The sequence below is a fragment of the Meriones unguiculatus genome, chromosome 14, assembly GCF_030254825.1.
Source record: "Meriones unguiculatus strain TT.TT164.6M chromosome 14, Bangor_MerUng_6.1, whole genome shotgun sequence".
Classification (NCBI taxonomy): domain Eukaryota; kingdom Metazoa; phylum Chordata; class Mammalia; order Rodentia; family Muridae; genus Meriones; species Meriones unguiculatus.
The window spans coordinates 190,001-202,500 of record NC_083361.1 but is presented as its reverse complement, the minus strand read 5'-3'; the positions used below and the strand labels follow the sequence as shown (position 1 = coordinate 202,500).

General features: G+C 48.6%; 1 protein-coding gene across 1 annotated transcript in view; it reads right to left on the bottom strand.

Annotated features, from left to right (window-relative positions):
• Nucleotides 1-11,969: 11,969 nt before the first annotated feature.
• LOC132647071 (collagen alpha-1(I) chain-like) overlaps nucleotides 11,970-12,500 on the bottom strand; it is a 2,832-nt gene continuing 2,301 nt past the window's right edge. Inside the window, exon 3 of the mRNA XM_060366312.1 lies at nucleotides 11,970-12,500. This exon is cut by the window's right edge and continues 39 nt beyond it. Coding sequence (XP_060222295.1) covers nucleotides 11,970-12,500 — 531 coding nt within the window.

Below are 12,500 nucleotides of genomic sequence, written 5' to 3'. Positions count from 1 at the left end.
TGTTTGTTTGTTTATTATTTGTTCGGTTATTTATTATCTAGTTATTTATTTGAGACAAACTCTCTCTCTACATCACTTCTCTCTCTCTCTCTCTCTCTCTCTTTCTCTCTCTGTATGTCTGTGAGATACAGAGAGCTAGCTATATTTTAAAATTAAATAAGGGAACGAGAAATTAAAAACAAACAAGCTTTGGTTTTTTGTTTGTTTGTTTTGTTTTGTTTTGTTTTAGTTCACATATATTTTTTTCTCTCCAGATATGGGTGGCTGCCCTGCCACTCACTCTGGAGACCAGTCTGGCCTTGAAACAAAGAGAAGGCCTGCTTCTGCTGTTTTTGTTTTCATGCTTTTTGTTTGCTTGTTTGTTTTCTTCTAGGCAGTGAAGCAAGGGTGGGGGGGGGGTAGAAGAGAAAGAAAGACACACATCACACACAGAGATCCCCCCCTCTCTCAAACACACACCAGAGAGAGAGAGAGAGAGAACTAAAGATATGATAAAGAATATAAACCAGAAGAAGAAAAAAAAAAAAAAAAAGCCTGATTCCTGGAATTAGAGAAATACAAGGAAGACAAGCTGGGTGTGGTGGTACATTCCTTTAGGCCCAGCACCTTGAAGGCAGAGGCAGGCAGATCCCTGGGTTTTAAGCCTGCTTTGCAGATGGTATCCTTTCTCGGGAAACCTTGTTTCACATAACCTAAAAACAAAACAAAACAAAAAAAAAAACTAAGTAACTAAGTAAGTGCATGAATAAAATAAACAAATCATAAGGAGTGACTGTCATGGCGTTCTCTTTGTTATTCTCTTTCATGTTATCATTCTGAGGAATGATACATACATTAGTATGTATCCTGACACCATAAACAAGTGTGGTGTGTGTGTGCGCGCGCGCATACTGAGCTTTGGTTAAAAGGCTTTCTTTGCTTTCTGCCAACATTCGACATGATTTCATGGCTAGAAAACCACCCAGCGTGGCCAGAAGTAACATTACCACCGTATCCCACGTGCTTTTGTTTCTAGAAGTGATAAAGCAAATGTTTGGACAGTGCGTTCAGGAGCAGCTGTACATTAGTGTCCCGACATGTTCAAAGATGTGCGTGTGTGAAAACACCTTAAAGAAAAGTTAGGTGTCTTCTTGGAGTTGATTGTTTCTCCCAGAGACAACGTTCGGTCAACTGCTTTAACAAGCTTAGGCAGACAGAAGTACATGTTCTGTACCATTCACGGTGCTTTTAACAAGAGATGTTCTTACGACTTGACTCTCCGGACGCTAACGAGGTTATCGATGTATGACTATTTCCTAAACGGATGTTTGGAAGGTGCAGTTTAATTTAAGATTAAATTGAATGGACAATAGGATAACAAGAAGCTTCGGTTTTTGTTTTGTTTGTATTTTTTTTTTGTGGGGGGGTGTTTCTTTTTCTCTTCCACAGGGTTTCTTTGATATATGCATGGCTGTGTGGTTTTTATATTTTAGTTAATTTGTATTTATTTAAAATGTGTATTTATTTGTATGTATTTGTATTCATAAACTCATTTAATTTATTTAATTTCGGAAGAGGTCAGTTCTATACTAGACTACGCTGTCTGTGTACACACAGAAAGATAGAGAGTGTGACAGAGAGACAGAGAGTGTATCAGAGAACTGTATTTTAAAATTAAGTTGAAGGGAAAACTATGTCACCAGAAAGTAAAAACAAAGAAGCTTTTTTTTTCTTTTCTCTGTTTCTCTGAAACAAGCATGGCTGTGTGTGTGTGTGTGTGTGTGTGTGTGTGTGTGTGTTTAATTTGTGTTTTCAAAGATGCCATGTGGTCAACAGCTGAGCAAATTTAGGAATTTAGCCAAATTAGACTATACCCCTCTTTCCCTCTCTCTCTCCCCAGCCCTGCAAGATTATAAACTTCTGTTTTCAACTCATCATGAGCATACGGATAAAACTATGGGTCAGGCTGGACACACACTAAGAGATTCGCCTGCCTCTGCCTCTCAAGTGCTGGAATTTAAAGTTTACTTTTGTCTCCTTCCCACCGGCGCTTGCTGCGCGGGCTGTGCGCTCTGCTGTGGCCCGAAGCTGGCTGCTGCTGTGTGAGTCAGGTGACCTCGGACGAGTTGCGCTGCCCGCGCTGGCCACTCGCTCAAAGCTCACTCACCCTGCCTGGCCTCTGTCCCCTGGTCATCCTCTGAGGCGCTAGCCGCACCGCCCCCGGCAGGCAGGCAGGCAGGCAGGCAGGCAGGCAGGCAGGCAGGCAGGCAGGCAGGCAGGCAGGCAGGCAGGCAGGCAGGCAAGAAGCACCCGCTCCGCCGACCCCCCCCCCACCCCCCCAGGCCCCATCGTGGCCGCTGCTGGGTCGTGGACCCCTAGCCAGGCTCGCGGTTCCCTGCTCAGGGCAGTTTGAACTGCTAGCTAGGACTTGGGCTCCTTTGGAGACTCGAGTCAGGCCTGCTTGGCCTGTACAGGCTAACTGCTGGATTGCTGATACTTGGATTGCAGTTCTAACAACGAGCACATCCACTGCTGGTAGATATTTACATTCGCATTCGCTGACCCTCTACCTCTTAACATGCTGCTTCCCGGTCCTCGAACTCCTGATCCACCCGCCATCCCCCCTTCCCGGGACCGGCATCGCTCTGTCACCGTGCCCGGCTGCATCCTTTCAGATTTTCCCAGAGATGATGGGTTGAATGTGAGGACAGTCTGCTTTACCTGGACTAGGAGTCTGCGTTAACAAGCTTAGGCAGAGAGACAAACATGCTTCTTAGGGAACGATTTGTGAACCTCCAAATGCCGAGCACCAATGCAGAGCACAAATGCAGAGACACCCACGCACGCACGCACGCACGCACGCACGCACGCACGCACGCACACACACACACACACACACACACACACACAGAGAGAGACAGAGACAGAGATATAGTCGTATTTTATGTGCGTTAGTGTGAAGGTGTCAGATCCCTTGGAACTTGTGAGCTGCCGTGTGGGTCCTGGGAATTGAACCCGGGTCCGCTCGGAAGAGCCGACAGACAGTGCTCTTAAGCACGGAGTCATCTCTCCAGGCCCTGAAAGATGAAACGTTAACCCAAAAGTTTTTCCCTTTCCTTTTCGTCGGGTCGTCTTTCTGCGTTTAAGTGATCGTGTGCGTGCGTGGACCACTTCATCTTCTCCATGTCTAGCGATTGCGAGTTTCATCGAGTTTAGTGATACCTTTTCTTATTTTTTATTTTTTGATTTTTAAAAGATTGATTTATTTTATGCATACGAGTGTTGTATCTGCATTTACATCTGCCAGAAGAGGGAATCGGTTCACCTGATAGATGGTTTGTGAGCCACCATGTGGTCCCAAGAGTCATTTTTTCCCTTTCTTTTTTCATCGTGTCATCTTTCTGTGTAATGGACCGTGTGCGTGGACCCCTTGATCTTCTCCATCTCTAGCGACTGACGTGGAGTTGAGTACTCTAGGCTGCTAGCACCTGTGATGTCTTTTTATTTTTTAATTTTTTTTAAAGATTTATTTACTTTGGGTATACGAGTGTTGTATCTGCATTTATATCTGCCAGAAGAGGGAATCGGTTCACCTTCTAGACGTATCACTTTTCTGTTTTCTTCTCAACTGAGTTCAGAAACGCGGTTCCATATTTTCCTGTACTTAGTTCGCCACGCTGTGCTATGCCTTTCCGTTCTTACCTTGGAGAGACGTTTTATGTGTTCTTCTGTACTATGCCAGATAGATAGATAGATAGATCACTTTTCTGTTTCTTCTCAGCATAGCTCAGAAACACTGTTACATACTTTCCTGGACTTTGTTCGAAACGCTGTGCTTTGACTTTCTGTTCTTACCTTGAAAACACATTCATGCGCTCTTCTCTACTAAGCTAGATATAGCACTTTTCTGCTTTCTCTGTCTGTGAGAGACAGAGAGTTAGCTATATTTTAAGATTAAACAAGGTAACGAGAAATTAAAAGCAAATCAAGCTTCTCTCTCTCTCTCTCTCTCTCTCTCTCTCTCTCTCTCTCTCTCTCTCTCGATAGGGTTTCTTTGTTACAGGCGTGGCTGTCCTGCCACTGGTTCTGGAGACCAGTCTGGCCCTGAAACAAAGATAAGGCCTGCTTCTGCTTTTGTTGTTGCTGTTGTTTGTTTTCAAGCTCTTTGTTTTTTTTTTTTTTTTAATTCTAGGCAGTGAAGCAAGGGTGGGGGGAGAGAAGGGAAAGAAAGACACACATCACACACAGAGATCCCCTCTCTCTCTCTCTGTCTCTCTCTGTCTCTCTCTCTCTCAAACACGCACCACAGAGGAGAGAGAGAGAGAGAGAGAGAGAGAGAGAGAGAGAGAGAGAGAGAGAGTCTTTTGTAAATTGAACTAAATATACGATAAAGAGTATAAACCAGAAGAAGAAGAAAAAGATGTCTTCCTGGAATTAGAGAAATACAAGGAAGAGAAGCTGGGTGTGGTGGTGCATTCCTTTAGGCAGGCCCAGCACCCTGAAGGCAGAGGCAGGCAGATCCCTGGGTTTTAAGCCTGCTTTGCAGATGGTATCCTTTCTCGGGAAACCTTGTTTCAAAAAAACTAAGTAACTAAGTAACCGAGTAAGTGCATGAATAAAATAAACGAATCATGAGGAGTGAATGGCGTGGAGCTCTCTTTGTTATTCTCTTTCCTTTTCATCCTGATACGTGGCTGTATTCACTCTGCTTTCACCCAGGAGTGAGTGATTTCATCCATGCAAGACACCTAACAAGTTCACTGAGGTATCCGGACACCCCAAACAAGTGTTTTGTGTGCATACTGAGCTTTGGTTAAAAGGCTCTCTTCGCTTTCTGCCGACATTCAGCGTGATTCATTGCTAGAAAAAAACCACCCACCGTGGCCAGGAGTAACATTGCCACCGTATCCCACGTGCTTTGGTTTCTATAAGTGATAATATAACAAATGTTTGGAAAGTGCGTTCGGGAGCAGCTGTACAATAGTGTACTGACATGTTCAAAGATGTGTGTGTGTGTGTGTGTGTGTGTGTGTGTGTGTGTGTGTGTTTGTGTGTGTGTGTGTGAGTGAAAACACCTTAAAGAAAAGTTAGGTGTCTTCTTGGAGTTGATCGTTTCTCGCAGAAACGTTAACACGCTTAGAAAAGACGAAAGGACATATTCTTTAGCGTTCACGGTGCTTTCAACAAGAGATGTTCTCACGACTCTCCGGAAGCTAACGAGGTTATCGATGCGTGAATATTTATTAAACAGATGTTTGGAAAGTGTTCGTGTCCTCTCTCTCTCTCTCTCTCTCTCTCTCTCTCTCTCTCTCAATCTCAATCTCTCTGTCTCTCTCTGTTTCTCTCTATCTGTTTCTCTGTGTATGTGTGTCTGTGAGAGACACAGAGACAGACAGACAAAGAGAGAGAGAGACAGAGAGTCAGAGAACTATAATTTAACATTAAATTGAACGGACAATAAGATAATAAAAAAACTAAAAACAAAGAAGCTCTGGATTTTTTTGGGGGTTTGGGTTTGTTTCTGTTTTTTTTTTTTTTTTTTTTTTTTTTTTTTGGTGGGGGGGTTTCTTTTCCTCTTCACACAGGGTTTCCTTGATACATGCATGGCTGTGTGTTTTGTTTTGTTCTTTTCTTTTTTAATTGATTTAATTCGTATTTTATGTGCGTTAGTGTGAGGGTGCCAGATCCCTTGGAACTGGCGTTATAGGCACTTGTGAGCTGCCATGTGGGTCCTGGGAATTGAACCGGGGTCCGTTCGGAGGAGCCGACAGCGCTCTCCAGGAGCCATCTCTCCAGGCCCTGAAAGATGAAACGTTAACCCAAAAGTTTTTCCCTCTCCAGGAGCCATCTCTCCAGGCCCTGAAAGATGAAACGTTAAACCCAAAAGTTTTTCCCTTTCCTTTTCGTCGAGTCGTCTTTCTGCGTTTAAGCGATCGTGTGCGTGGACCACTTCATCTTCTCCATCTCTAGCGATTGCGAGTCTCATCGAGTTTAGTACTCTAGGCTGCTAGCACCCGTGACACCTTTTTTTTTTTTTTTAATTTTTAAAAGATTGATTTATTTTATGTATACGAGTGTTGTATCTGCATTTACATCTGCCAGAAGAGGGAATCGGTTCACCTGATAGGTGGTTGTGAGCCACCATGTGGTCGTTCGCTGGGAGTTGAACTCATGACCTTTGGAAGAGCTGAGCCATCTCTCCGGCCCCGCATGCATCTGTGATGATAGCTTAGAGTTTGTCCAGGCTCTTATGGCCTTTAGAGCTTTTGCAGTTCCGCTAGGTCTACCCTTTATAGGTTGATCCGTCTTTTCCCCTTGCAGCTTTTAATAGGCTTTCTTGGCTTCTGTAGGTTTACTGTTTTGGCTAGTACAACGCCAAGGGAATTTTCTTTTCTGGTCTAGTCTATTTGGTATTCTGTGTGCTTCTTTTGCTTTGAAAAGCCTCTTCGGTAGGTTAAGGACATTCTCTTCTATAATTTATCTGTTTTTGAAAATATTCTTTGTATTTTTTCAATATCCTTGATTTATTGGCTGTTTCATAACTGGATTTTCTATTTGTTTCCTTGTTTCTTTCTTTCTTTCTTTCTTTCTTTCTTTCTTTCTTTCTTTCTTTCTTCTTTAACATTTTCTTTGAGCAATGTATCTATTCTTTCTATGATATACCTTCAATGCCTGAGATTCTCTAATTCCATCTGTTGTAATCTGTTAGCCAGGTTTGCCTCTGAAGTTTCTATTTGAGTCCCCTACCCTTTTGTTTTGTTTTCCCACTTTCGGAAATTCCCTCGGTTTAGGTTCTCTTTATCTACTCTGTTTTATTTTTCAGGTGTTTGATTCATTTCCCTCCACAGTCTGTGGTTTCACAGATTTCTTGAAAGGCTCTCTTAATGTTCTCTTTTAGGAAGGACCTCTATCATATTTGTAAAGGCTATCTTAAGGAAGGTCTTTCTTCTTGTGCTTCGCTGTTGACGGGCTCTAGCGGAGACATATTGCCCTGGCTGGCATTGGTGGTGTAGGCATCTAGGATTGGGAAGACTGTAATTCTAGGTGGTGCTGATAGCTGATATCTGGTTTTATCTTTGTCGTTTGATCTTTGTTTTCTGTTTTCTCTCTGGCTTTTAGGAGCATGTAGAGGTTGTGTGTCTTCTGGTAGAAAACTGGGTGTAAAAACCAGGTAAAATGAGGCAGAGAGAGAGAGAGAGAGAGAGAGAGAGAGAGAGAGAGAGAGAGACTAGAAAGGCCACAGCAGAACGTCAGATACAGAGCTAGGGATGAGACTGGGGGACTGACTGGACTTGGAGGAATGAGGGGAAGGTGAAGATTTTCAATTAGCCTACTTAATTCCATGGTCTGAGTGTTTCAGTTTGCTATTTAGTGCTTATATATATGAACAGGAAGAAATTATGTATTATTTTGGTCTTCTGTAGTAGTATTAACAAGGCGTGACTGGAGCAAAGCAAGACTTGTTTTACACACACACACACACACACACACACACACACACACACACATATGTATATATATATATATGTTAATGAAAGATAAAGCAGGGGGCTGGAGCGATGGCCCAGTGGTTAAGAGCACTGCCTGCTCTTCCACAGGATCCAGGTTCAATTCCCAGCACCCACATGGCAGCTCACAACTGTCTGTAATGCCAGTTCCACGGCATCTGACACCCTCACCCTAATGCACATAAAATAAAAATTAAATAAATTATTAAAAAAAATAGAAAGATAAAGGAGAAACATAGTCTCCTTAAATGGAGACTGTAAGAATGATTGTTTTTAGGAATTTTCTTTTCTGATATGCCCTCCAGCTTACTAGAGGCAACAGACTGGTCGAGGTCACATCTCGTATTGTCTCGACGACCCACCCCAAAGACCACCGAGGAGCCGATTCCGACGACGCAGGCGAAGTAGGGTCTTTTTAATGACCAGCTGGAGCTGGGGGGGGGGCGCCCCTCACACTCACCGATGCAGCAGTTGAGAGTAGAGCCCCGAGCTCAAGGGGAGGAGGGTTTCTGTTTAGTATTACAGCAAGGTGTGGGAAAATTTTAGGATTGATTGGTACTTACTTAGGCATCATCGGGTGTCCCGGGGAAAATGTTTGTGGGGGGGGGGGGGGGCGCCCAGGCAAAACCGTAATTGTTTTACTCATCCTCTTGTAAAGAACACCTGGGTTAAGTCCCAGGTTATTCGCTGAGTAGCCGTTGCTAGGGGTGATGGTTAAATATTACTGGGCTTTCTCCAGGCGAATCCTTGGGCGGGGGAGGACTCCATAGTCTTAGTTTTGGAATCGGTGACCTATGGCCTAGTTCCCGCTCTGCCTCCCAAGTGCTGGAATTCAGTTTTGTTGGTTTGTTTGTTTGTTTTTGTGTGGTGTGTGTGTTTTCTGTGCAGTCAAGGCCTTCTCTGTGTAGTCCTGGTGAACTCACACTGGAGACCGGGCTGGGCCTTTCGTCTTTTTTTTTTTTCCCCCTTTCCTGTTTTTCTTTTATTCTTTTTAAAGACAGGGAGTTGTTTTTCTTTTCTTGCACTAAGGGTACTGTGTAGATTAGGAGTTGCACGCACGCGCATATTCGGTCCAGATCCTGGTCCCGTGGGTGGGCAGGCTAGTCAACCTAGAACGAAAATGGGCCTTGGAGAGTATGGCACATGGCTGCCGCCATAGTGGCGGAGGTCAGGATCCGTGACGGCTGCCGTCTTCGTGGACAATCGTGAAACAGGAGATTACGTGGTTCCCCGCTCAGGGTAGTTCAACTCTACCCGGGACTTGGGAGACTTGAGCCCGATAATCCGGTTTAATCTTAACGGGGCCTGCTTAGTCACATTGTTACGTGATTGGAATCACATTAGATTTGGTTTAATTTTATCTGGTAGCCAGCAAGCCTCAGCGATCTGGACACATGAGGGGAAAGGGAAGCCCTGGCCTAGGGTGCTTCAAAGGCCCCTGGGCACCATCCTTTCGGTACCACATAAACAAACGTGGGGGTGCTGGCCATGCCTGTGATCCCAGCACCCGGGAGCTGGAAAGAGAAGGATCCGAAGAACATCTCCGGCAACATCGCAAGTAATAGTCATCCTGGACAAAAAGAGACCTTCCTCTGAAGTAGTTACTTTTTATTTTTTCTTTATTAATTTTTTTTTTTCCCCTGACAAACGTGCGAACGTGTAAAACCAAGCAAAATATAAAGCGAAGTCCTGGAGATAAAACAAAACAAAACAAAAAAACAAAAACGGAAATTTTAATTACTCCACTACTATTTTAATCAGCTCTAACTGTGTATTTAGTCCGAGAATGAACAACGGAGGTGGGGGGGGGGGGGGGAAGCTTGTGGCGGTGGTGGCGGCCACAAGCGGCGGCGAGGCGGTTTGGTTTGGTGTGTTTGTTTTGTAAAAGGAGGCCTAACTGGCATGGAACTGAGGCCGCCTCTTCTTACCTCCCCCACATCGAGGTGGGATGTCACCTTCCCCTAATTGTGCCAGTCACAGACTTGCCGCTTTTACTGGAAACCCCTCCCCCCCCCCCCCCCCCCCCCCCCCACTTAGAGACCGAGCGTAAGATTTCGCCTTGTTTGCACAGCTTCCCGTCCTACTTTCGTTTTGGCTGCCTGAGGGATCCGCCCGAGGAGAACAGCCCGCGTTTGCTTTGTTCGGGCGGGACAACGGCCACCGTTTGTGTCACTCTGGTGGTGGGTACAGCTGCTCTGCTGTGCTTCTGCTGTGCTTGCGTGTCCGCCAGAGCTAGGCAGGACCCCACCGGAGCCCCGGAGTGCTGGCTGTGCGGCTAGTGAGCGATCTGTGAGTGTGTTGCTGCTGCCTTGGACGATCGAGATGGTGGTCGGGTGACACCTAGCGGTGACAATTTTCTGTAACGCGCCCGGTTCCCGGTGGATGACAAGGACAGCAGATTGCCTGCTACGAGCCAGACAGGGTGACGAGAGCCCCGGCGAGCAGGCGGCTGCGTCCCGGGGGTTGTGTCGTGTTTCAGAACGCTCTGAGTATACAGTGTTGGACCCGGAGAGTACTGGCGGAGGTGACAGGTGACAGTGGTGTCCCAAAGCGAGTATGTGGGGAGGGAGGCTTAGGCAGGTCGACCAGAAGGCTTATAGCTGTCGCCTCCGGGGCGACCCAGGCTCGTTTTTGAATTGGAGAGCCTGGCGGCCGGCCTCTGGATCCCAGGAGCGAGAGGATGCTGTGTCTCCGGCCTAACTGGACGACTGTCCCCGGCCCGACTCTGACTCCGCGGAGCCTCGGAGTCCCCCCCCCCCCTTCCGCCTTCTCTCCAAGAGTCCTCCGTCCCCAGCGGAGGGACTCTGGACCCCGTGCCCGAGAGGATGCTGTGTCTCCGGCCTAACTGGACGACTGTCCCCGACCCGACTCTTGACTCCGCGGAGCCTCGGAGTCCCCCCCCCCCCCTTCCGCCTTCTCTCCAAGAGTCCTCCGTCCCCAGCGGAGGGACTCTGGACCCCGTGCCCGAGAGGATGCTGTGTCTCCGGCCTAACTGGACGACTGTCCCCGACCCGACTCTTGACTCCGCGGAGCCTCGGAGTCCCCCCCCCCCCCTTCCGCCTTCTCTCCAAGAGTCCTCCGTCCCCAGCGGAGGGACTCTGGACCCCGTGCCCGAGAGGATGCTGTGTCTCCGGCCTAACTGGACGACTGTCCCCGTCCCGACTCCGAATCCGCGGAGCCTCGGAGCCCCTCCCCCCCCCCCCCCCCCGCCTCCTTTACTCTACGAGCGCTGCGTTCCCGGCGTCCTGTAGGTCCCTTGCTGGGTGCTTGTCTTTCAGTCATGTTCCTCTCGCTCTCAAGTTTATGAGGTCGACCAGTTGTTCCTTTGAGGTCCGGTTCTCTTGTTTATGGGGACATTTTGGGGACATTTCAACGGGCATGACCTCCAGGAATTCCCTTTGGTTCGTGACTTACTCCCCGTCTCTTTGGCTCATGACTTATGTCTTTGTGATCTGTCCATCTTGTACCTGGAGATATATGCTGACACGCTGTCCTTTGGTCATACTCTTGTAAAGGACGATGGCCTTCTCGGGTTGCTGTCTTCCCCCAAGGCTGCTGGGTTGTTTTGTCTCTTGCTCTCTGGGGCATTGCAGTTTCCTGAGGCCGCCTGGGCGACTCGTCACTGGCTGCCGTTTGCTGTGTTTGCGTGTCAGGCTTTTCCCGCTGTCGTGGTTGTCGTCGCCCTTTACCGTTTGGAGTGGCTGGGCCTGTGGGCCAGGGGGGGACTGATGGCTTTTGTGTGGCCCCCCTCGGTGCTTTTTTTTTTTTTTTTTTTTTTTTTTTTTTCTCTCCCTGCAGAGTTCCCGAATCTCTTGTGGGCTATGTCGATTGGTGGCCCGTTCCCCACTGCCACTGTGCCTCACGAGTGCACTTTTTTTTTTTTTTTTTTAATTTTTTTTTTTTTTTTTTTTTTTTTCTTCCTCTGCCAAATCTGCCCGCTGGGTTCCCGAGTCTCTGTGGGCTGTGCTGCTGGTTTGTGGCCCGGTCTCCTCTGCCACTGTGCCTCCCGAGTGCACTTTTTTTTTTTTTTTTTTTTTTTGGTGGCAGCTTCCCCGGCCACCTCTGGTGTGCTCTTCCCCCGTACGTACGCTCGCTTGTTGGCTTTGCCCGTGTGTGATCCTCGGTCGTTGCCTTCCCGAAGGCGGCTTCGCTTTGTTTCCAACCCCTCTCTCGTTCCTGGTTGATCGATGTGGTTCTCTCGTGCCGTCTTCGGGCCGGGGCCTAAGCCGCGCCAGGCGAGGGACGGACATTCATGGCGAATGGCCATTCATTGTGAATGGCGCCCGCTCCTCTCGTTCTGCCAGCGGGCCCTTCGTCTCTCCTCCCCACCCGCCCGTGGTGGTGTGTGGAAGGCAAGGGTGCGGTTGCCCGGCCTGAGCCCCGTGCCCGCGCACTCGTTGCTGCAGTGCGTGGGGCTCCGTGTGGGTTCGTTTTGCCCGTGTGGCCCCTTGAGCCCCCTTCCCCGGGCCGGGGGAGGGTGGCTCATCTGCGGCGTCGCGTGCCGCTCCCGGTCGGTGTGCGCGCGCCTCGTTCTTTGCGATCCTCGCGGTGCCCCTGGAGCGTCCCAGGACTTCGAGGTGCCCGCTTCTGAGCGGCGGTGGCGTTTCCCGTTCCCTCTGGCGCCTCCTGTGCTCGGCTTTGCTTGCTTGCGGCGTGCGTGGCTTGTTCCCGTTGTTTGCCGTCCCTCTTGTGGGTCCGTGCCCGCTCCGCTGGTGCGGGAGACACGGTAGAGGAGAAGGAGGAGGGGGGGTCGAGTGTAATGACCCAAAGGCCGGTGAGAGGCTCCTTGGGGTGCCCGTTTCCGAGAGGGGGGGCCCCTCGTCGGGTGAGCGTCCACCGCGTCGTTGCGTGCCGTGTGCCCTCGGCGTGTCCCGGGAGGCGGGCCATAACGCAGACCCCCCGCGTGCGTGTCTTCCCCCCGTTGCTCGACGGAGGTCGAGTTGCGTGAGCGTCACGCCCGCACGCACGTCGTTTCTCCGGCTGGCCGCGGCCGGGGGTGCTTGGTCGGGTTGG